The sequence below is a fragment of the Lutjanus erythropterus genome, chromosome 10, assembly GCF_056507025.1.
Source record: "Lutjanus erythropterus isolate fLutEry1 chromosome 10, fLutEry1.hap2, whole genome shotgun sequence".
Classification (NCBI taxonomy): Eukaryota; Metazoa; Chordata; class Actinopteri; order Lutjaniformes; family Lutjanidae; genus Lutjanus; species Lutjanus erythropterus.
In genome coordinates, this window is record NC_139326.1 from 37758048 (window position 1) to 37783583 (window position 25536).

Here is a 25536-nt window from a genome sequence, read left to right on the forward strand (position 1 = left end):
GCCTCAACATGCTGTTTGCACACCGTCACAACTGAGACATAAACAGTTCAGACAGTGTGCATGTGCAAATGAAAATGTCTCCAAGCTGAGGCTCTACAGCGAAGATTCAGGCTAAAATCATGGTGTAAATAACATTTTTTAAAGTCAGTTGGGATTTTGAGGCTTTAAGGGACTTGGATTACACCAGACGAGCAGTATGGAGGCATTTTACGTTTTTATTATGTTGTTTTTTTTACATTTGAAAACTGGTTACCATTCACCTCCATTGTTTGGGAGATTCTGTAACACTGTTTTCCTGTGAAACTCCAGCAGTGTTTTGTGGACTTAAAAACTAAACCTGACCTTCAAACAGCATGAGGATGGGTAGATTAACCGACATGAACCTCAGCTCTTCAGTGTCAAGGCCAACGGTGCGTTTACTGCCTTGTAAATTCCTCATTCTATTCATGACAAAGCATTAATCAAAACAGTAAAATATGTCCTTGTAAAGTCCAACTGTATTTATTACAAAATATATCCAAAATATTTGCCAGCCGCTGGAAGAACAAGAATACTCATGAATTCATTTCACCCACAGCACATCTGCAGTACATCAGATTACATGACATTCTGAAGCATCAGCGCTGCATGCTATAAGTGCTGCGGACTGATTTGAAAAGTCACTGCATCACCACACAGTAACAACAAAGCTCTGTCTCGATCAAAAGCATTACATCGCCTGACACACACACAAATTTCAAGTCTCTGCAAGTTTGTTTCCACACATAAGTAGTGAATGGGCACTGGAAAACACTGTTTTTCAAAGTAATTTCTTTTTGGTTCTGGACATGCAGTGCAGAGGTCAGCTGAGCCACTGGTTTTGTTTTTGTTTTTTGTTGTCAATTCTAGCGTATAATCTCAACATATATAATTTGTAATATAGTCACATTAGCAGTGCAGGCACTTGAAGCCTTTATTAGTTGTCCTTCTTCCATTTTTGAAGGATTTTGTCCTTATCTATTCTGTTTTATACATACAACTTGCAGTCTTAGTTCTAAAGTGCTTATTGAATCCATATTATCATTATTTCATACATTTATATATTCATTCCTTAAGTCAGTCACAGTTCATGTTCTGATATGATTTTTTTCAGGAGAGATACCAATTATTAGTATTCAAGGAAACTGACAGCTACTGTTTGGAACCAGAACACATTTGCAGTAAAGAGAATAACACAAACTCAAACACAAAACTTTGTTGAAATGTCTTTAAGCATCTGTTTAAATGTAAAACCTTCAGTGTTGATAGGCTGTTACTTGCAACTTAAAACCAGACAAAATCAGACAGTGTTGTGGGTGGGACACTGAGTAAGACTGCAAAGTGGTGACTACAGAGAGAGGCAGCTGCATCTGAGCCAAAGTAGGGGATTTTTAAATTAATATAGCTGCAATCAGATTAAAAAAAAAACAAAAACAAAAAAAGTGCTGATTCAGATAGAAGAGCTGAGTATCAGATTTGATGATTGTCTGACTGTTTCTTATTGTAGTGGAACCAGGGCTTGAGTCTGCTTTGCAATGTGACAATATGTGTTCATGTTAGATGATGAAAAAATCACATGCTGCAGAATCTGTGAGGAGCATTGTTCTTAAATTGTCATGCACAGCCACGCACATTCAACGATCACAAACTTTCACCCTGTAGGTATGGTTGTTTCTGCTCAGTTTGGCAACAGGACAGCAGAAAAGTTTAATTTCAGCCCAAAGTGTTGGTTTCTCAAAACCCTGACAGCGATCTTACATGTGGAAATAAAAGAATTCAGTGCTGAACTGCTCCAGCCAGCTCCATAAAACACAAACACACAGAACACGAAGACAGAAGTCTGATTAACTTGTGTGAATCCTTTTCATATCCAGCATTGAGATTTGGTCAAAAGACACTTGTGTGTCTCTGTGAAAGCACTTGGAAGACTTGTGAGGTCTGTTTTCCTTGAACAGAATGATTAGTCCTTTTCAGATTGTCCACGTTTCCCTGCAGGTTCACTGCTCCGTCTGCTCACTGAGGGAGGCCATCAGGCTCTCAGGAGGCTTTCTTGGTGCACGTTCCTGGAGTCTCCTGTAGGTTCACCTTGGATCTGCACACAGAACACTTAGGTAAGATCCATCATGCTTTGGATGTCAAATGCACACTGGTCATCTTCTTTTTACATACGTCGATGACCAGTGAATAACTAGTGCATTAAGGTTCCTTGTTCTCACCTGTTGTGTGTCATGTGACTCTTGACGAGGTGGCCAGCAGCCAGAGCAGACATCAGGGACAGCTCTCCAGCCAGCACGGTGGCACACACCACCCTGGCCAGCTGTCGGGCGTTCTCCCCTGGACAGTCCTGACTGGCTCCCTGCACGCCTAGCATCTGAAAACACACACAGACATACAAACACACACAAATTAATACAGTACTACACTCTGTGGTCTGGCTCAGTGTCTCACCCATAGCACCATCTGATTGGTTAGAAGTCATGAGTAACAGAGAGAGAGGAGACCTTAAGGCGGAGCTGTGTAGAAGTGAAGACAGCAGATATTGTCATAGTTTTTTAAAAAAAATCTCATGATCTTATCATCTGTTTCTATGACAACAGCACAGTTACAACAGTGAAAATGTCCAAAGTCACGGTCAGCATTTCACTCAAGGCGATCTGACGACTTTAAATCAGTTGCTCTTCACAGAGATGTGCTTCACAGTGCTGCTGTCCTGCCTTTCACTGCAACTCAGCATTGAGATTTCGGGTATTACAACTTATATAACAGTATCAGCAACAGCAACATTAAAACTGTTTTTCACACTATGATGGTTATGCCCCCATAACTGTGGGGGTGATCTGTAGGGGACATGGGACATCTGTGATCTGTTGCATCCCTGTATTATAGGCATTTAAGCTAATCTCATTCAGCCAAAACCAACATTGTTTTGTAATTGTAGTCATTAACGTATGTAACACAGACAGACTGTATCTTATTGTTATCTTATAATCTGATGAACGATCCATAATACAGTCCAGTCTAACTAGTTAGCTTAATATATCTTAAAAATCTTAATGTTTTGTTAATCCACCTCAGTTTCTTTGTGCTGAGCCTTAATGTGTCCGTTCAGGTTTGTGGTATTTTAACCAGCTATTTTATGACCACATTACTTCTCTTCTGATAAAACAATACATTCTGTTTTTTTTTAAGCCTCGGTGTTATGAAAATGGGCCCAAATATCATCTTGTTTCTTTTTCCCAGGCTCTACTTACTTTCCATAAAATGCAACAGATACATTCTCATTTTAAGATGCAGCTGTCTGTCTGCACTGGCTCCATGCAGGCTTGTGTCTGTATCTGTGTCTCATGGGTGTAAGAGGCCGAGCAGAATGTGCTGCTCACTGGTTCTCTGCTCTGCTTCGTAATGTAGCTTGCAGCCACAACCCACATTTCCCATCATGCAGCGCTGCAATGAATAGTTTATTAAATTTGCTGTTTTAGAGTATGTTCCAGAATGCAAATGTTACCTTTTGTTAGTGTTAATAAGATGTCAGTTCAGGACATGGTGGTTGATGTTGATCATTTTGGTGTTGGTTTGTAGTTTGAACCATTAGTGAGGTGGCTGTTACACTGTCTGAACTAAGCTGTATTGTATTTATTTACACAAACTTTTTCATATCCTCTTATAGATCAATGACGATAAAGAGTCTTTATTCTTCAAAAGACATTTTACTTTTGCCTTTTTTCATCAACAATCGCACACGTTAATTTGGTCACAGTTCTTGTTAAATTATGTCGGTGTCATCTCATCTTCATCATGGAAAAAAACGATTATTATCGTACATATTTCGTAAATAATACTGGTGTGTACCTGGAGGCAGGCTTGCTGGGGAGGCAGTTGGGTGCCTCCTCCTACAGTGCCCAGCTCTATAGAAGGCATGGTGCAGCTGATGTACAGGTCCTCCCCTGTTGGTCCTGATGCCTCCATCAGGGTGATGCAGTTACTGCTGCCCACTGACTGGGCTGGATCCTGGAGGAAACAAGAACACGCACACACAAACATTAACACAGGAAACACAAGAATACCTTGAAATAAATGGATGCACAACACTTCCTTAGAACTACTTTACCTGTCCACAGGCGATGTAGATGGCAGCCACCAGGTTGGCAGCGTGTGCGTTATATCCGCCGATGCTCCCCGCCATGGCTGAGCCCACCAGGTTCTTACTGATGTTCACCTCCACCAGAGCTGCTGTCGTTGTTTTCAAGACCTGCAGCACAGAGACGAGGAGTGAACATGAGTCGAAAGTTAAAGAGGCTTCAGTGGGCTGAGCTGCAGAAGGAGACACAGTTGTGGATTTTCACTCCTGTCCCATCCCACTCCCACAAAAATTCTTCTGTCCCATCCCACTCCCACAAAAATTCTTCTGTCTCATCCCACTCCCACAAAAATTCTTCTGTCTCGTCCCAATCCCATGACAGGGTGAAAACAAAATTCCTGTTCTGTCCCAATCCTGGAAGACTGATTTCTGTCCCATCCCATTCCCGTCAATCCACAGTCCACACATGTCATTACACACATTTTTATATATAAAAAAAACAAGAGATAATGTTATTATGATTTCCCGTTGACTTTTTTCCTGCCCTGTCCCTGTCCTTTGATGGATAGTGAAATTGACTCCCATCCCACTGGAATCCCATGGGAATCTTATGTCCCACAAGAATCCCAAAAAATGTCAGCCTCTACTGCAGCTTAGGGATAGAATTTTGCACTAACAAGACCTTACCTTTGGAAGATTTTACTCCACATAATTTTAAGTAAAGATTTAACCTTACATGCTGATGTATACACCGACTACATTCAAGAATTCTGAGCAGCTAAAAGTGCTGTGCTTCTATGGAAGCTCATTTCTGCCAATGTGATGAAAAAAAAAGATCTTGTAAGTCATTTTTAATGAGAAACCTTCTCAAAATAATGACTTGGTATCTTAAAATATTGAGTTTAATCAAGACTTGAGAAAGTTTCTCATTATAATGACTTACAGGATCTTCTTTTTGTATCACAGTGGCAGAAATGGGTTTGACAAACAAAACTTAGTGCCAACAACAGTAAACTGCAGCATCAGTTCTGCCTCTTCCTACCTCTCTGACCACTTTAGCAGGGATGGTGGCCTCGCAGACAGCAGACTTGCCCCTGCCTTCGATCCAGTTGATGGCGGCCGGTTTCTTGTCGGTACAGTAGTTCCCGCTGACCGCCACCACCTGCAGCTCTGGGAAGTGCTGCTGCAGTCTGCTCAGAGCCTGCTCTGTGCCCTGCAGACACACGAAGAGAAGGGCTGCACAATTAATCGAAATTCTATCGAAATCGCAATGTGGCTTTCTGCAACTTTCAAATCGTAGGAAGTGCAATAATTTTTAAAGGCCAAATGTGTGTCAAAAAACTTTTTTTTTTAATGTGGTGAGACAGAGATGTCCTGTATTACACATTAGATTCTACAGACTTTCAGCCCTAACAAAGAGTTAACCATCACACATATACAGAGATCACATGTCTCACACTTTCCTGCAGTGTGATAATGTGGAACATTCTGTCAAACTAAAGCAGTTACCTTAGAGATCATGTTCATCCCCATGGCATCACCAGTCTTGGAATGGAAGCGGATGTAGAGATTCCTCCCAGCCAGACCGACCAGCAGCTTCTGGAGACGAGCAAACCTGCCAACAGCAACAACACACTGTTTTACACAAAAACCATACATAGACGCACAACACACACTGAGCCAATGCTCTGAATTGTAGTTCTGGTTTCGCGTTTTACCTGCTGGTGTTGTCGAAGGCTTCTTTGATGGCCTGAAACCCGTCCGTGCTCTCCAGCCAGGCCTTGACCTCAGCAGCCTGGCAGGCGGAGGGCAGCCTCACTACGGGTCCTCGAGTCATGCTGTCAGACAGGATGCGACTGCTGGCTCCACCACCCAGCTACAACATGAAGGGGACAAGACGGGGCCACAAGTCAGCTACAGTGTTCATTATCACATGATGTTGTTTTTGCAGCAGTGCTCAGAGCTACTCAGGTTGGAAAAACTTCAACTCACAGCACAGAGGTGCCTGGAGTCAGTCAGGTTTTCCCCAAAATAATACTTGCATGAGAAAGATAACAATCATGTATGAAAAGTAAGTGGTGGTTGTTGCTGGATATCCAGAGCTATATGACTTTACCAACTGCAGTGACCATGATTTGAATGGAAAACATCCACCTGGAGGCAAATTAGTGCAGTACTTGAGATTTCTGGTAAGTTATTTTCATCAAATTAAACTCTACTAATACTTAAATGATGACATAAAGTTCATGATTTGTGTTAAGCTAATGTAAACTCACTTTCAACATTTACCTGGACAAGCTGCCCAGTGTTTTTTCCTCTTTCTAACGCTCTCATGTACCCCCACTGATTTCTGTGTCCCTGTGTTCTGTGTAGTTAGACTTAAAGTAATAGCTAAAGTGGTCAGAGTCTTCAGACTTTCCTTTTTTATGCAAATATTTAACAATCTACTACCTATCTACTAGATAATACTGTGACAAAAATAACTGTGACAGAAGTCAAATGTGGATAACCTTATTTATAGTGCAGTGCCAGTTAGTAAAACTGCATGCATCCACTTTAAAACAAGTGTGAAAATCACTTTTTGTGAGATTTCAAAGCAGCATGTGAAATGAACAGCTACAACTGTAGCTGGTTATTCTATAGTTCAATATTTCAGTGAGAAAACTCCTGACATTTTTCTCATAGACCAACAAACTACACCAGAAAAGACAACAAGGTGCAGAATGACAACATTATATAGAGGACTGTGGCTGATCTGAAGGCAGTGGCTGGATGTTTTCTACTCATTATGATGCTGAATGTAAGACCCTATCAGCATCTTTGGAGAGCAGCATTACTGACACTCACAGCGATCGCTCGACAACCGCGGTTGGTACTGGCGACCAAGCAGCCCTCTGTGGTTGCCATGGGAACCTGGAACTGTTTTCCATCCAGATGCAGTGGTCCAGCCACACCCACTGGTACGGGCATGTAGCCAATCACGTTCTCACAGCAGGCGCCCATAACCTGGAAAACAGAAATGTGGACAAGCTTGTAAAACAGGAATAACAGTCTTAGAGAGAAGACAGCAGTTTGTCTTTTGTCTGTGTGTGTGTGTGTGTGTGTGTGTCTTCACCTTGGAGTAGTCGTAGTCGGTGTACGGCAGGGAGGAGAGCGCAGAGGGAGAGGGGAGCTTGGCAGAGATCATCTGTCTCCGAATGGCCACTCCTCTCTCTGGTCTCTCCATCATGGCCTCCAGTTTGTATGCAGGGATGTGTTTGGAGTTCACCAGCAGCATCACCTCAGCATCACTGAGGAAGCGAGGCCCCAGCTGCAACAGACACAAACTTTCAGTCACTCATCATTCACAGTGGATTCTGGCCACTGGCTACAGACCAGATCAGACCAGTAACTCCAATTAACAATTCCATTAAGATGAGAAGAAACACAGTCTCTACATCACTCTGATAAAATCAACCAGACCCCATGTAAAAAAACAGCAATTTTACTTTTGGTCTACCACTGCCTCCATCGGTTTGTTTCTTTCTGTTATTTTGTCTGTTTTTATTTGATCTATTTTGCCTGTTTTTATTGGTCTGTTTCTGTTTTTGTTTGTTTGTGGTATTGTGTGTTAAAGGGTTAAAAAGCGATCAAAGCAGCAATAGATCAGAGAGGTAAAATTACTGTTTTTGTCATTGGTGTTTGGTTGCGTTGTCACAGCTACTTTCTGGTTAAACAAAATTGATCTTACTCTTCAAAACAGTAACATCTCTGAAGGAATCATTTCCATAATGTTGTCAGACACACACTGCAAAACAAGCACTTTTAGTGGACGCACTTTGATGGCAAAGTTGTCCAGAGGGAGTTCACTTTCACTTCTGACTCATATCTCACTTCTGCAGCCCTCAACACTGGACCAAATTCAAAAACCATTTTCACTTCACTTTGACACTAAGTTGAACTCTCTTTGTTAAAGCCCTCTGCAACACACTTGAAACATGTTTGAAACACAGAAGCAATACCTACAACGGTCTCAACTTTATGAAACTAGTTTCATGCAACAGCCAATAAAAAAAGGCTGACTCATTTAGACTTGACAACAGCTTATCAGCAGATGAACAAATTAATAAAACAGAGGATGGTCTTTTGGATGTTTTCAGATGGAAATTATTGTCACACACTTCACACAGTTTGCAGGTGACTATTGTTACTGCTGACTTAATTGCAGCTCTGCTTAATATAAAGTTTTGATTAATCAGAGTTGTTATATAAAATACAACCACTGATATTATTTAGTGATAAAATTCTACGAAAGAAGATACAAAGATGCAAATGTAGTTGCAATGACTAATCTAGTGAAAAAACAGTTATTATTTAAAAGATTAACAAACTAGCCAGCTAATTTTAGTGAAATTAACTGTTAAATTGTGTTGCATGAGGCTATTTTTGAGTTGCATGGAAATGATGTTTCATGCAACTTGCAGCTACCTGCATGAAAGTTGTCACTGTGTAAAGCCAGCCTTACAGAACAAATGTTGCGTGCAGTGTGGGAGAAGTCATTCCAACCTGCTGGGAAACCTGAAGTCAGGTCTGACAAAGTGCAAAGGTGAGCTGAGTGGATGTGAGGACACGTACAGCCTGTGGAATCAGTGCAAGTGTCTTTGCTATTGGCGTCACACTGTAATTGGTTCAGCCTCAGAGAGAGAGTGGAGTGACTAAGCTCATTACAGCGCAGTTAAATCACACAAGTGCCTCAAAGCCTGCAGGCCCATTGGTGGGAAATGGATCCGTGGCCGAAGCAGACACATCGGGGAGCTGGGAAGTAGGCCAAGGTGGCATAACAGCCACCTGAGAAGAGAAGTGGGAGGTAGATTTTATGGGTTCATGTCTCACCTCAGGGTTGTTGAGGATGGACACACATTCATCCAGGCCTCTAGGCGTTGGGGGGATGCTTGGCTCATCGGTCTTGGTCTTGACTTCTTCCTCTTCCTCTCCCATGACAAAGAAGCCCTTGGGCTGGGGATCAGTGGCCGGGGGAGACAGGGGCCGGATGACCTCATCTGGGGAGACAAGGTGGAGTTGGATACCACAGTGCTGCACAAGTAACCATCAGCTACAGCATCATCACTGAACACACACACACACACACCTCTCTCTGCTTTTTTGGCGGGCGCTGGGGCAGCAACACTTGGGACGGCGGCCAGGGGACGGGGAGTGCATGGTTCCTTCCTGCAGCAGGTCTCAACGGGCCGTCGTGGGGTCAGGGCGGGGGCGGACATAGTGATGGGGTTCTTCAGTGACAGCGTGGACTCCATTTCAACCTGCTCGAAGAAGATGTACTTGATAGCCAGCAGCAGGGCCAAGGCCAGACAGATGACCTGCTCTATGTCCATGGTTATCATCCTGCAGGGGGACAGGGACAAAAACAAGAGAAGCAGGTTTAATATTGAAGTGTTAAATGATTTCCAGACTTTTGTAGTGTCAAAGTAAGAAATAGTCAGAGCAAAAAATCCCAGAAGATCGTGGGAAGTGAGTAGGTACCTGTGACTATGAACATCATTTCCATTTCTGGAAATACTTAAAGGGAGCTGTGATTTTTTTAAGTGGGTTCGTATGAGGCACTTATCCATAGTCAGTTTATTACCTACAGTAGATGGTAGCTGGCACCCCCAGTTTGGAAAAGCAGCAGGAGTACCAGTGTAGGAAACTAAGCAATGTTCTGCTGGGGACAGGGTCAGCAGCAAAATGTATTTCACCACCTGATGTTAAAAAATCAACATCACACTATATTCCCAATATTTTCACAGCTTTACCTTTCCATCACACAGCCTTCTTCATCAGGAAACTGCCGTTATAATAAGCCAAACATTGCTCTCTAAGTCACACAATAACACAAACAAACTAACAGATCAAGACAGCGGGTAGACCAGCAGCTCGTGTGGTCTACAAGATCAAATGACTGTTTTGGCCAAAGGAGTTTTGTTGGTTTGGACAAAGCAATATTTGGCGTATATAACTATGGTTTCTCATGGGAAACATTTGTCTGGCAGCAAAGTAAAGCAGTGAAAATATTCTAAAGATAGCATACACTTATATTGACATTGACGTTGTTTTGCTGCTGACCCTGTCCACAGCAGTGCATTGTTTCGTTTCCTACTGGTACTCCTGCTGCTTCTCCAAACTGAGGTTGTGCCAACCACCATCTACTGTAGGTAATACACCAGAGCTGCCAAATTTTGACTTCAGCTTGGCATGAGATTTCTTCTGAGGGGTGTGTGTGTGGGCTGCAACCTTTTCCCATAACCCAGAGTAATGCCCTATTAATAACATTACACAAATTACCATTGCACAGTGATGGAAAGTACTTAAGCACACTTTTTACTCCACTATATTTGTTTAACATTACTAGTCACTAGTTACTTTAGATTAAGACATCTTACATCCTACATTACATCTAATGATAAGCTTATAAAATGTATTTAACATTTTTAGTTTGTGCTTTCTGGTTTGGTTTAACGTCAGTTATTGGTATGAGACATTTCCCCTCTAAAGTTTTCATGTGGTTTCCTTTAAATAAGTGCTGCCTCTGCACCTAAGATCATCTGAACTTAAAAAAATATATATATCAGAGGAACTACATATCAGAGTTGTCTTCCCTGTAATACACTGACTGTGGATAAGTACCTCATACAACTCAAATACTGCTGGGGTTTTCTTTATCATTGCATTATCATTCATTTGTGAGGACTTGGGAAACTAATGCTCTGAGTCAATGCATGAAATGCAATGTAGTGACCACCTAAGCGTGAAGATAAAATCAAGCATATCAGCGGCCTCACCTGGTGAGGTAGAAGTGCCAAAGTGGTTTCTCTGGCTCGATCCTCCTGGGTGAAAGGTGGTCCAGCTCCATGCCCACCTGTGGGATGCCCACTGTGGTGTTGATGGACAGGGGCTCAGCGATCCAGCGGCTGTGGGCGTGAACCATCACCAGGCCCAGAGACTGCACGCAGAGCAGAGAGGAGAAATCACACTCATGTTCAAATGTGAACAAAGAAAAAAATGAAGAAGAGAGAGACATTACCATGATCATTTTGACTCTCTGGGTCACAGGGTTGGGTTTGTTGTCCTCCTCCTCCTCCATCACTCTGGAGAAGTGGCTCAGCTGCCAGATAGGATGGCCTTCCTGACTCTCACGGGACAACTATGACAGCGAGACGCAACACAATCAATCAGTGTCACATTAATGCTCACACATGCACACACATACAATCGAATATTGCAGCCTTACCTCCAGCACCAGTGAGACACACGCAGGGAAGAAAGTCATGAACACAAAGTAGTTGGCCAAGACAGACATGCAGCCGAAGCAGCACATGATTTCCAACTGACGCACACCTGAAACATACAAGACAGATACTGAGCCATTCACAAGAGCAACTCACATGAGAAGTGGCCACCCTATTACCAAAATTACATCAGAAAACCACTATTCATTCTTTCATTACCTCTTCAAGTTACAGAAAAACAGGCCATCATCTGCTGAGGAGCCTGGCTGAAAGGGCCGTTTTGACAGAGGTGTTTCCACATTCCCATATCTCAATAAACTTGGTTCACAGGTTTTTCTTACCAATAGGCCTTTTCCTTTCACCTGCTCATTTCCTTTGGTATTATAAGATATGTTTAAATGGGCTTGTCTTCAGCAACACTTGATAAGGAACTAAAGCTGGGTTGCACCGACAAAGATTCATTTTTAAACCTGATTAAATCATGGCTTAACTTTAAATTATGTTGCAACAAAGTTTAATAATAGTTTTTAACATTTATTTAATCTTCCATTATTTGGTCATATTGTCCTATAAATTTGTCCAACAACTTTTTCTCAAAGTAAGAGAAATTAGACCTTCTCTGCCAAGGTAGCAGCCGAGAGTAGCCTAACTGACTAACTAACTAACTAACTAACTAACTAACTAACTAACTAACTAACTAACTAACTAACCTAACTTTAAACAACTGTTTAGTTAGCTGGTAAACAATGTAATGTTTTGTTAATTTTTTTAGCCAGCTAGCAAATTAAGTAATATTTGGTTAACTTTTTAGCTAGCTGGCAAGCAATGTTATGTTTTGTTAACTTTTTAACATTTTGTTAAGAAATACAGAGCAGACAATTTTTGTTTCCTCCTCTTTACTTGGTCCTGAAAGCACCAATGTTTTATTTTAATTTGGGTAAGCAAGCATAATACTGGTCTTATGGTATTATGAAATTAAGTGGTACTTAATTTCAGTTTACATGAATAAACTGTGATTTACTAAACAGAAAGTAGTTTTTAAATTGTGCAACAGAGCTCTGTTAAATTTTAAATGTGGATGTACTCATTGTAAATCTTTTTCTAAGCTCTTAATAGAACTAATCTTAGAGGAAATTAATCTTGGTTGGTGTTACACAGTCTAACTGCAGTAAAATGCATGAAGCCCTAACAATGCAAATCTTGGACCTCATTCAAGGAATAAACAATTCCTACTGGCATCAAGTACCTGACATGGTTCCCACTCCGATCACTAAGCACTCCACCAGAGCATCCAGAGTGAAGGTAGGTCCCAGCACTGCCATGCCACGAGCAATGTTGTCCCTCACTTCATCCTGAAAAAGTTGTAGTGCAGTGTTTGTAGTGCACAAAGGCTACTGTTGAACTTCATGTGAAATGTTGTATATGACGAGTGAATATTTTTTCCTACCTGAGAACTGGAGCTTAAGGCGAACTTGGCGAGAGCGCACGCTTTGGAGAGGTCGATGAGCAGCAGGAAGAAGGGCAAAGCCTCACTGCAGGTCACAACAGAACAGTTAACTGATGTTTTGAGATACTGATAAGAAAGAGCAATATGTAATGTGTGTCCTTACTTGAGACCCGTGAGCTCTTTGTCAAGGAAGTGAATGACTACTGTGCTGAATACGAAGCTGGAGAATATGGTGAAAAGGCCAGCAATGCCTGCAAGACAGTAGATGTGCAATTTAGCTATATGTACAACCACAAGTCCCACCGAATCTTAGTGACCTTACGTGTCTTATCGACATCAGTATTTTACCTAAAATATATTTAGATCCCAGTTGTCTCAAGTTCTGGAACTGGAAGTAAATGTAGACGATGGCAATGCAGCGTGTGATGGTCAGGATGATGATGTCACTGCTCAGAATTTGCTGTAAAAAAGAGAAGAATATCTGATGAGTCGTAAGGTCACAGACATTTGTTTCAAACACATGGTAAGTAACACATTTGATGACTCTAGACTTGACTCGACAAAATCAAAAACAGACTTGCAGCTGAACTTGGTTTAACACCAGTGACTTCACTTCAACTCATGTTGGTTCGTGGGGCTCATACAGTGTTGAGGGACCACGGCTCTGGCACGTCACAGAGCTATGTTTCAGGTCTGTCAAAACAATCCTGCACACTGGACTTGTCGAGGACTTGAAATTCAAAGGACTTGGGGCATAAATATGTAAGTTATAATCCTCAATGAAATGCTTAAATGGCTGGACAGACTGAGTGATATCCTTTAAACTTGGGCAGTATAAAGGCATTAGGGTATATCCTGACGGTGTGATTTTCAATGCCGTCATAAATACAGAGGCTCCTCTTTCTATTAAACTGATAGAGAGATGCTGTATTGCAGTGTGCAGTTTACCCCAACAGGGGTTAGTCTCTGTGCAGCAGCGCAGCTGAGCAGACAAACAAAGCTTTCATAAGAAGAAGAAACATGGCATCTTTGGGATAAAATTAAGGGAATAATTAGTTAAAAAGGATGTTGAATTCAGTCCTGATGAAGGTAAACTAACAAACACTACAGACTGCTCAGAGTAGTGTTTCGTCTCGAGTGTGTAACTTTAGTGAGCATCACAGAGGGCGAGGGGCAGACTAATTACTGCCTATGGTGACAGAGTTGTGGTGAATGCATGCTGAGTGGAGGGAAAGGTGAGTGGTGAAGCTGTCATTCAGACAGAATATGTACAGAGGCGGCACTGTAAATTTACAGTTTAGGTCTGAGTTTGTCAGTGAATAAAGGCTGCAGCTTCTCAAGACTGAAGTGGAGCTCCTGTGTGTGTGTGCGTTGTTTCCCAGCTGTGGGAATAGTGCTGCTATGATGATCAGCTCCGCTTTCATTGCGGGAATATCAAGTAAAGTGGAGTACAGCGCAATTGAGCTGTTTTGCACAACTTTTACACAAACAGTCATAATACTGTCCACCCTGGTAAATGTCAGGAGGGTATAAAGGTATGAAATAATGGATACCACCCAAGACTAATATCCTTGTTTACTTTCTTGCAGAGATTTGAATGTTCCCATTGAAATCACTCTCATGTCTGTACAGTAAATATGTTTTAATATACAGCCAGGAGATGGCTAGTTTAACTTAGCTAGCCTAGCTATGTCCAAACGCCATACATAAAAATCATACAAAAAACAAAGTCTAAAAACAACATGTTGTGTTTTTTTTGGGAGATTACTTCTTCACCAGAAGCAGTGATTTCTTCTTTTTGTCACAGAGAGGCTGCCAGCTAACCAGCAAAAATGCCAGGAAGTTATAAAGTGCCAGATGAAAAGTCTAGGAATCATCAAAGTGGATACATCCTTGAATCTTTGTACCGTTTCATGGCAATCTGTCCGGTAGCTGTTGAGATATTTCGGTCTGGACCAAAGTGGTGGACTAATTATCTGCCTGACTTTCTTCCCTAGAGCCAAGGCTCTGCTGCTAAAAATGAATCATGTTTTTAAGCTTTTATAGCTACTGGTTATGACAATGCATATTCATTTTTAATGGGGATCAGTGCCCTGCATCAGAGCTGTGTGATTAGTAAAAGTATTCACATACTGTCAGCACTTAAGTGTGACATAATCTGGGTTGCAAGTGGGAGGACAGTCCTAAGGCTCTTTAAATCTAGGACGGTGGCCTACTTTACATGGTGTGGTGGACACGCTGCAACAGATAACTGACAGGTTCTTGATCATCTTGTTCACTCACCTCTTCTGTTTTGGGGCAGTCAAAGTTCCAGCCGCAGATCTGGTCGTTGCCGGTGAACATATTCATGGACATCATACAGATGGTGAGTGTGACCGTGCCGACGATCACCTCCCAGGGATGTGAGGCCACCAGGAGGCCGTGCATGCGGAACAGACGGGTCAGCATGGTGCAGCAGGGCTGCCAAATAACATAGGTAGGGTAAGGTTAGCTGGCTGTACACCTTAACAAGGACAAGGGTGTGGAAAATAAAATCAATCACTATATGATCATATGAAACAGCCACTATGGAAAGCTACAATCATTTATATTGTCACATTTTTATCAAAGGTTCTTACATATATTATTTACTTTAAATATTGCACCTTTTACAGCTGCAGTCATCAGTTGCTATATCCAATCCAATGATGTACTGAAAAAACAAATTGCTGCACCTCATTCAACTACAATACTAAAGGACCAGTGCATAGGATTTGGTGGCATCTAGCAGTGAGCTTGCAAATTGCAAACACCTTGCCCTGCCCTTCAAAGCATGCAGGAGAATCTATGGTGGCTGCAAAATCTGTGAAATATGTAAAAGGCCACATCTAGAACCAGTGTTTGGTTTGTTAGATCTCAGCTACTGCAGAAACATGGCAATGCAACATGGTAGTGTCCATAGAAGAGGACCAGCTGCCTCTGTAGGTAGCCCGAAAGGGGCCATTCTGCAGACTTTTCATAATTTCTATGCTTTCATGCAAATAACATTTTGAATTCAGGACTGCTACTTGTAACAGACTAAAGTAAAAAAAAAAAAAGTTCTTCTGCCTCTGAAGTTTTGCTTTTGCATTTGTTTAATTTGTTCATATGTAATTCAGTTATTCTGCCTTTAAATGTTTTTTTTACGGTTCATATTCAGTTCTGAGCCCATCTTTTGTATTTTGAGTCTATGTACCTTTGCATTGTTTACCTTATGAGTCTATGTACTTTAAATGTCTTCAGTCCAAATGGTGTCAGAGACTAGAGTTGTTTCCATTTTATGTACTGCCAGCAACCAAATGGAATACTGGTAAACATTCTCTTTACTTCTTAATGTTGCCAAGTTCAAAAAGAGGCAATATTGTGGTGTGGTATGTAAAAAACATGCATTTTTCTTGTGACAGGCTACTATTTCATAGACCACACAAGGAGAAATATATCATGGCTTGGCCAAAGGTAGTTGGCCAAGGCAGACGTCTAGCTAAAGCAGGAAATTATTTCCAACTCAATTTCCAAAATGAATATAATTTAAGGTAGGAAAATATATGCTGGCCAATTAATTATTTGCCATTAATGGGAAATTTATATCATTGTTTATTATCCCCACAATAAAATTATAGCTGATGAATATCTGCTATAATAATAAGTGATTTTACAGATTATGTCAAAGTATTCAATAGATCTTTTTCACAGCAGCCATTTTGACATGAAATAGAAAACACAGTTGTTATAAATGATACTAATTTAGGTTGCATTCCATTCAGAGTGCAGCTCTTGTGCATGTTGGCTCAATGTTAGGGCAAAAGGAGCGAGCATTAATTAGTATCATTAGTAACACCTGTTACTATTTTATGTCCCTGCAAAGAAAAAGGTTTATCTGAATTCTTCTGCAAAATGCTCGATAACAGCCGTTTTTTTTATTTTGATGGACTTCACAAGCAAAGCTGAATGAACATTTGAAAAGTCAGAACCATTGTTTGTTTTTGGTGTTAACAGTGATGTCATTTAAATTGGTTCAGGCAGAGCTACAGAATATTAAATCATCTATATTTGCTCACTACATGCAAGCATTTACCCTCAGGTGTGCATAAACTACAGGTTACATCAACTTATTTTTAAAATTAAAAAAAACTAAATTATCACTTATGTTAGCAGAAAAGCAGGTGATTATCATTTATCAGATTAAACTAATGATATTGTGTATTCCTGATTTGAGAAAAAAACAAAAGCTTTTTTGTTCTTTTTTAAAATATATATTTCTCAATATGTTTGTTTTGCACCAGTGAGAATAAAGGGGGAAAAGAAGCAAAAAAAAGCCCTTTTATAAATAAAATGCTAGTTTTAATCACCAATTAATGCCAGAAGAATTTGTCCATTTTTTCTGTATCATATATATATATTTCCTACGTACTTATTTGCAGAATAATTTATTACCCACAAATTCTTCATTTCTCCCTTTTAAGTACTTTGCTTTATTATATTAAGTTGTGGCATTTTATGGTAACGGAAACATCAGTAAAGGTTTCCATTTGTTCATGCTGGTGACTTAAATCATTTACTTGAATTCACAGACCAGTCCTGTAGTATATATAGTTTAAACCCTATACACTGCGTCAGTATTCAGTGTATGTACGTCCGCTGGACGAGGCTTTGTTGCGGCTATTTTTGACGTTCTCTTAAAATGGATTAATGCAGCACGTGCAGACCTATATTTATTAGAAACGGACATAAAACAGATATGAAGAGGTGACTTACCTTGAGCGGGTAGGAGACGGCAAACTGTGAGTGAGTTTTGGTGGTGAACAGCCTCCTGGTGTGAAGTGCCGACAGCCTGCGTGCGCCTCTCTGCCGCTGACTGAAGACCGATGGAACGATGGTACGCTACTACATCTTTCGAGGCTTCAGCCAATCACGTCGCTCACCTGCTCACGAGCGCTTTATCCACGCCCCGTTTCCTAGGCGACAGCAGTAATAGGGTGTGGCCAGAGCGAGGACGTCTAATCTCACCACCGCACTGACACACAGGTTGTACAGTCAATAGAAAAGACTGAGGCCGTCAATCAGTTTGTTCTACTTTATTTTAGTGCTCTTTTGTCGTGTTCACTTGCAGCTGTATGACTCAGTTTGTACTTTACACTTAAGAGTATGACATTTCACAATATTGTGTGTGCTTTTCTTTTCTTTTCTTTTCTTTCTTTCTTTCTTTTTTTTTTTTAACAGATAACTAGCACGAGGAGGCCAGGTATGGATAGTAAAGAAACATGAAGTTTTTATGTGTTTAATATGTTATAGTTGAATGTATGCTTTCTTCTTTTGTATGAATGAAAACCACTTTTCTGAGCTTTGAAATCATTTTCAGTCTAGCTCTACAGTCTAGTATTTCTAATATATAAAATCATATAATACAATATAATATAATATAACGCATAAAGCTGCAACAATTAACTGATTATTAACTAATTATTAAATTAATCACCAACTATTTTGATAATTGATAAATCAGTTTGAGTAACTTTTTTTAGGATTAAAAAAAAGTAAATTCTCTGATTTCAGCTTGAATGTGAATATTTTCTAGTTTTTTTTTTGTGACAGTAAACTGAAAATCTCTGAGTTGGGGACAAAAACAAGACAGGACGTCATCTTCGGCTGTGTGAAACACTGATTGACATCCTTAACCTTTTTCTGATATTTTATAGACCAAACAAGTAATCGATTAAACGAGAAAATCAACAGATTAATTGGAAAAGAAAATAAACATTAGTTCTGGCCCAAATAATAGACAAGAATCACTGATTGGGGCCCCTTGGGACTGCAAATGTTAGGTTCTTTTTCTCAAAATGTCATTAATTATGCATCTCATGGGGAAAAAAAGATTATTATTACTTGAGGAAATTATTTTGCATATTATGTAAAATGAATAAATATGCTTATCTTTCAAAGTGTAATTTGTATCATTTAGTTTTCAGTCATTACAAGCTAAGATTATTTGTGTTTTATGTATATGGTGGTCTCAGCCAGGGTAATTTTGATCCCACAGTCATTAAAACTTAACCCTTATGATGTCCTGGGGTCATTTTGGACCCCAAACGAAAACTTTTTCTGTCATAATATGCTTGTTTTTTCATCAGATGGTCTGAAAATAACGGGGGTTGTTTTATACTATGATCTTCACAACTAAAATAAATTTTAAGTAATTTGATTGAATTATGAGTGGGTTCTTTTTATTTATTTATTTTTGTTTGTCGTTCTCTGGGGTCCAAAAATACCCCACAGCATAAGGGGTGCAAAGGGGCAAATTGTCATGCCATACATGCCATTGAAATTATTCAGAATTTCAGTTTTGTGAAACTCAAAAAAATAGATATTATTTCATATAAATAAGGTATGAATTACAAAAAAAATGTAAAATTTGTCTTAATAGGTTGGTCTGAAGTTGAATAAAAACATGTAACACAAATTTGTGTGACAGTGTTATGTTTTGTGCTTTTTTAACAGTCAAACCAGTTGGGGTCCAAATTGACCACAGAGGACAATGAATGTTACTCTGTCGGGAGGACATCATGAGAGTTAAACAATTTGTCTTTCAACCAAAAGAAGATAGAGGCGTAGTCTCAGTTAAAATAAAAGTTGAATAAAATGAATTATTTCTTCAATTCAATTAATTTAAATTCAATTTCATTTTTGTAGGACCAAACCATAACAAAGTTATCTCAACCTACTTTTCAAAAAGAGCAGGTCTCAACTGTACTCCTGATAAAATTGTTCCCACCAAGAGCAAGCATTGAGGCGAGGAAAAACTTCCTTTTAAGAGACAGAAACCTCGAAGGAATCCATGCTCTTTATCAAAGGCGGGGACCATATGATAAATATAATTTTATATTTTTAATTTTAACATTTTTCAACTTGTACATATTGTAAAATGATTGACGTTTGCTGTAAAACTATGAACGATGAGTATTTAGGGTTGTTAAAGCACATGAAGAAATCTGTGTCAGTTGCTGTGTACCTCAAAATGCCTAGCAAAGTCCCTACCCCTGCTGAACAGCTCTGTGTGTGCGTTATATTGTGGTAGCATCTTTCACAGCAGCCATTTTGACATGAAATAGTACTAAACACGAATGTTACCACTGATATAAATTAAGGTCGAACACAGAGTGCTGCTATTGTGCATGTTGGCTCAGTGGAAAAACTCTGCTACACTAAATGGAACAGGACCTTAATTAGGATCATTGGTGTGTTTATACTACTATTTCATATCAATATGGCTCCCATTTAAAAGGTCTGTTGTACTCCTTGTACCATGTATTATGTCACATATATATCACAAGCTGTGCATGTACTGTATGTTCCTGTCATTCTATTTAGTCTGTGGTGCGAGGGGGCTGTAACCTACATACACACAACACTTATAGGACAGGATCAGTATATGCTGTGTTTGAATAGGAGTGGGCTGAACAGATTGCACTTTCACTCCTCCAGGATTTCTGGGACAGTGCCTGTTCAGACACTGTTTCATGGCATTGCTGTTTTGTTTGTTCACACTGCGGAGGTTAGGGTTAAGTTCAAGGCTGAACAAATTGTTCAGTAGCAAACGGATCCACCAGCAAAGTCCAGAAATCTGACCTTAGAGATGTGTTTCCACTTCTCCTGTCAAACTCTTATCATCACCTCCATCTTCACACAACATCTATAGCCTACCACAATGGATGGACCCAGAAGAACTTAGATTTTTATTCCTTAATTTGAATTAAAAATCCTGTGCAAAATAAACAAATATACAATACATAGCAAGGCACCAGCAACATTTAAAAAATGCTGTATGTAGTTTTGTGGGTGTGCTGTTGTTATATACACTCACTGGCCATTAGGTACACCTGTTCAACTGCTTGTTAACGCAAATATCTAATCAGCCAATCACATGGCAGCATGTCAATACATTAAGTCGTGTAGACATGGTCAAGACGACCTGCTGAAGTTCAAACCGAGCATCAGAATGGGGAAGAAAGGTGATTTAAGTGACTTTGAACGTGGCATGGTTGCTGGTGTCTGATGGGCTGGTCTGAGTATTTCAGAAATTGCTGATCTACTTGGATTTTCACACACAACCATCTCTAGGGTTTACAGAGAATGTTCTGAAACAGAGAAACTCTGGGAGAAAATGCCTTGTTGATGACAGAGGTCAGAGGAGAACAGCCAGACTGGTTCAAGATGATAGAAAGGCAACAGTAACTCAAATAACCATTAGTTACAACCAAGGTGTGCAGAAGACCATCTCTGAACACACAACGCATCTAAACTTGAAGCAGATTGGCTACAGCATCAGAAGATCACACCGGGTGCCACTCCTGTTAGCTAAGAACAGGAAACTGAGGCTACAATTCACACACACTCACCAAAACTGGACAATAGAAGATTGGAAAAACGTTGCCTGATCTGATGAGTCTTGATTTCTGCTGTGACATTCAGATGGTCGGGTCAGAATTTGGTGTAAACAACATGAAAGCATGGATCCATCCTGCCTTGTATCAACGGTTCAGGATGCTGCTGGTGGTGTGATGGTGTGGGGGAGATTTTCTTGGGACACTTTGGGCTCCTTAGTACCAACTGATCATAGTTTAAATACAACAGGCTACCTGAGTATTGTTGCTGACCACCTCCATCCATTTATGACCACAGTGTCCACATCTTCTGATGGATACTTCCACCAGGATAACACAACATGTCATAAAGCTCAAATCATCTCAAACTTTTTTTTTTAACATGACAGTGAGTTCACTGTTCTCCAGTGGCCTCCACAGTCACCAGATCTCAGTCCACTATAACACCTTTGGGATGTGGTGGAACAGGAGATTCACATCATGGATGTGCAGTCGACAAATCTGCAGCAACTGTGTGATGCTGTCATGTCAATATGGACCAATATCTCTGAGGAATGTTTCCAGCACCTTGTTGAATCTATGCCATGAAGAATTACGGCAGTTCTGAAGGCAAAAGGGGGTCCAACCCAGTGTTAGCAAGGTGTATCTAATGAATGTGAGTGTATGTACACTATATAATAAAAAAAGGTGATTGTAAAAAAGTAAAAAAGTCACTAAATCCCACACACTGCTCATTTAACCAAGGTTACTCATGGACACAGACCTCTGCCAAGGCCAACAGGCCAGTCTTCTATGCAAATCTGAAATCAGAGCCCCTATATGTCATGGTTTGGGATTCTTGTTGGTTGTTTCCTCTTTTATTTTGATAGTTTCTGTTCCTTCCTCATGTGTTTTAGTTTTACTTCCTGTCTTTGTCTGTGTTCCCTCCCTTTGTGATCACTGATTATTTTCACCTGTCTCTGATTGCCCTCACCTGTGTCTTGTTTTCTTTCCCTTCCTAGTGTATTTAATCCTGTGTCTTGTCCTCTTTTATTTGTCGGTTCCTTGTCAATTTCACTCTTACCCTCTCGTCTCGTCTCGGTCAGTGTTTTCCAGTGTTTTTGACTCATGGACTTTTTGGTTTTTCTCCCTGCCTGTTTTCAGATTCTCACGCATGTAAGTTTTGTTCTGTGGTCTTGAGTTTATTAAATATCTTTTTGAACTGCTCTCCTCTGCCTCCTGCATTGTCTGCGTTTGGGTCCAACCCTGCCTTTCCTGAGCCCACCACAACACTATATGTCTCTGATATATTTCCAAAACTATTAAGGATCCCGCAGCTTATTTTAAGATGAAACACTGCCAGCTCAAATTAAGACAATCTGGTCTGATAGTCGATTAAGGGACAGTTCTACTCAAAAAATTTCTCTCCCCCCCCCCCCATGTGGTGCTGTTTATCCATCTAGATAGTTTTGGTGTGAGCTGCAGAGTTTTGGAAATATCAGCTGTAGAGATGTCTGTAGATGGCACTTGGCTTGTGGTAGGAAAAGAAAAATTCAACAGCAATGTATTTTTCTAGCAATCATGAGCCAGTTACACAAGATAATCCACACACCATGTTGTGAGCAGATTATCTAGCAGTGTACATACAATAGTATACATTTATAATTTAATATATAAAGCATATGTCTCCATAACACAGAAATATCTACTATTGGAGGCATCCAGAGTAACTAGATTCCCTAATAATAGCCCCTCTGAATCCAGCAAAGACAGAATAGAAACCGGTTTTGGTCGCCACAGTCAATGTGGAAGTGAAATATGACAGCACAGAAAGTTCAGATAATTAAGTATGATACTGTGTCTCAGCAGTAGTCATTCCCAGAGACTGGGTCGTGACCCACAAGTGCGTCATAGGAACTTTAAGACTATGGAGAAAATTCTGCAAATTTAAGACTTATATCTGCAGTGCACGTTTTACAGAATATTTAAAATGTGTATACTGTCTCACTGATGAGAGGAAAAAAATGAGTCCGATATTGCTACCCCAAATTATTCATTTTAATTATTATTAAATTATGTTTCTAATCTATGAAGAAGCTAAAATATCCTATATTTATAAAGTATTTAAAATGTATTTTAAGATAAAACAACAATTAACATAATCCACTTGAATGTAACCACATATGTATTTGTTTTTCCTCATCTTTATTCCACACAAGAGGCTGAAAGTAGTTTCTCCCCAGAAGTTGAGGGCATACATAAATTAGGTTATGCTGCCATCTAGTGAGTAGTGTTAAAACAGACAGCTTGGCTATATAATTTCCATTTCTACCTCACTACATTTCAGAAGCAAATGCACTTTTTACTTAACTAAATTTATTTGATATGTTGATATGTTTTCAGATTGAAATATGAAAGATAATCAACCAATAAATCAAATAATATACATTATTCTGAAATCCTGCATAATGATTGCTTTTTACTTTTTGTGTTTAAAGAAAATTTAATGCCAATGCTTTTGTACTTTTACCCAAGTGAAAATGGAATGCAAAACTTTTACTTGTAACAGAGTATTTCAAGAATGTGGTACTGCTAATTTTGCTACAGTACTTCCTCCATCACTGCGGCTTTTTGACCAGCATGTGGGTCTGATGTATAAACAATTTTCTGCAGCTGGTGTGAAACGTACACTAGCAGCCTATGTGACAGACAGGAATAATTCAGACAAAAATATTTGGAAAAACTCATTCCATTCCTCTTTTTGTTATACTATTCAATTTAGAGGACGTCATTTCATTTTTGGTTGTAGATGTGTATTGTATTATGTATAACTCATTGGTTACTGTCAAGACTGCAGCCAGTGATACCAGGTAGATTTATTTATCATCTTACAACACAGGGTTGAAAAACAAGATCACACTGTAGGCCCCTTTTTGCTCACAAAACAAATGTTACATACAAAATGTATATACAGTAGATTGGTTGAATAAATAATAAGTAATGGAGATAAAAACAGTATATAACAGTAAAAGTATTTTTCATGGTGGAATGCTGAGCATGAATTAGTCTCACAGCCTGAGCAAAATGCAAATACTATAATAAATAAATGAATAAACAAAATAAAAATGAAAAATAAATACATATAATGAAAATAAATAAGTAAAATGATATAGTAACCATAATATAATGATAAATTAAATTAAACAATAAATTAATAAATACGATGAAAATAAATAAGAAAATAAAATGATGTAATAACTATTATGCAATGATAAGTACAAAATTAGATTAACTGAAATATAAATGGAGGAACGCAGATAGGTGACGCAGCTGCTTGTCACTGTAGATGAATTGCTCGTCGATCTGTTGGTAATGCCTCGGGGCTCCAGTAGATCGCGCTCGCGCCACAGACAGCAGTAGAAGAGAGCTGCGTGTGAGCTGTGTCACTGTTCTTACTGTATAAGGTAATTAATACCCACAAAGAACCTCAAACTGTTAAACATATATTAATGATAGTTTCTCATATTTAGTTAGTTTTGTATGAAATAAATACTTTTTTTGTACTAGTTTGTTGTTTAAAGACATCATGATGTGTAACTTTAAGCTGGCTGTCAGTTTTCCCGTCATTGAGTCTGAGTTGTTATCATCATTAGCATTTAAGCTAATAACTGTTACATTTTGTGGTGAACGTTTCAGGCTACTAATTCAGATGTCATGTCATAACTTATTTACAAAGATAGTGAAAGTCAGAGCAGTGTATTGTTCTCTTCATTCTCCTCCAGTTACTATTCCCCTTGTTTAAAGGGTAATTTCAGTATTGTTCGACACTATTTCCAGTTTTTAAAAATTATTTAACCGGAAGCAGACGCTACAGACTGCATTAATAAAAACAGTAATTTTACCTCTCAGGTCAATGGCTGACTTTTTAACAAATAAGCAAACAAGAGTTTGCTGATGCTCTCATGCCTACATTTATTTCACTAATTTAATTTTTAATTTTCATTTCCGTTCCGTTGCTTCCCCAATTATTGTTACGTGAGTATCTCAGAAGAAGTTTGGGAACCACTGCATTAAAGTGACCATGGCCTCAATAGTAGCGCTTAGCACTCCCTCTAGTGGTTGTCCAATAGTTAAACACCTCAATAGAGCTCTTATCATGACATATTTGTTGTCTGTAAGTTCCACAAATACGACTCTTTTTTTTTATGCCATCCAAATGATAATAATAAAAAATATGAATTAATCTAAGTTTATGGAAACAAGAAGTTTTCAAAATATTTTTTTAATTTGTGCAGAACAGTCTGATGAATCTGGAAGTCACCTCTGTGTGTGTATTTCCCTTCCAGAGACATA

General features: G+C 39.5%; 1 protein-coding gene across 1 annotated transcript; it reads right to left on the bottom strand.

Moving 5' to 3' along the window:
• Nucleotides 1-479: 479 nt before the first annotated feature.
• LOC146320811 (3-hydroxy-3-methylglutaryl-coenzyme A reductase-like) lies at nt 480-17739 on the bottom strand. The gene is made up of 20 exons (XM_084729227.1): nt 17582-17739; nt 15092-15268; nt 13157-13268; nt 12972-13059; nt 12809-12893; nt 12608-12713; nt 11364-11470; nt 11157-11276; nt 10915-11075; nt 9225-9478; nt 8969-9135; nt 7212-7406; nt 6944-7102; nt 5815-5972; nt 5606-5711; nt 5139-5309; nt 4127-4267; nt 3868-4026; nt 2235-2389; nt 480-2110 (listed from the first exon to the last, which is right to left on the bottom strand). Exons 2-20 carry the CDS (start codon nt 15254-15256, stop codon nt 2056-2058), a joined length of 2664 nt encoding a protein of 887 aa, XP_084585353.1. The 5' UTR covers nt 15257-15268; nt 17582-17739; the 3' UTR covers nt 480-2055.
• Nucleotides 17740-25536: the final 7797 nt, after the last annotated feature.

Coding starts and splice junctions, on each gene's coding strand:
- LOC146320811 (XM_084729227.1), bottom strand. CDS start 15,256: ATGCTGACCCGTCTGTTCCGCATGCACGGCCTCCTGGTGGCCTCACAT. Junction 11,471..12,607: donor CGGAGTGGGAACCATGTCAG/GTACTTGATGCC, acceptor TGTATGTTTCAG/GTGTGCGTCAGTTGGAAATC. Junction 11,076..11,156: donor AGAGAGTCAAAATGATCATG/GTAATGTCTCTC, acceptor CTCTGCGTGCAG/TCTCTGGGCCTGGTGATGGT.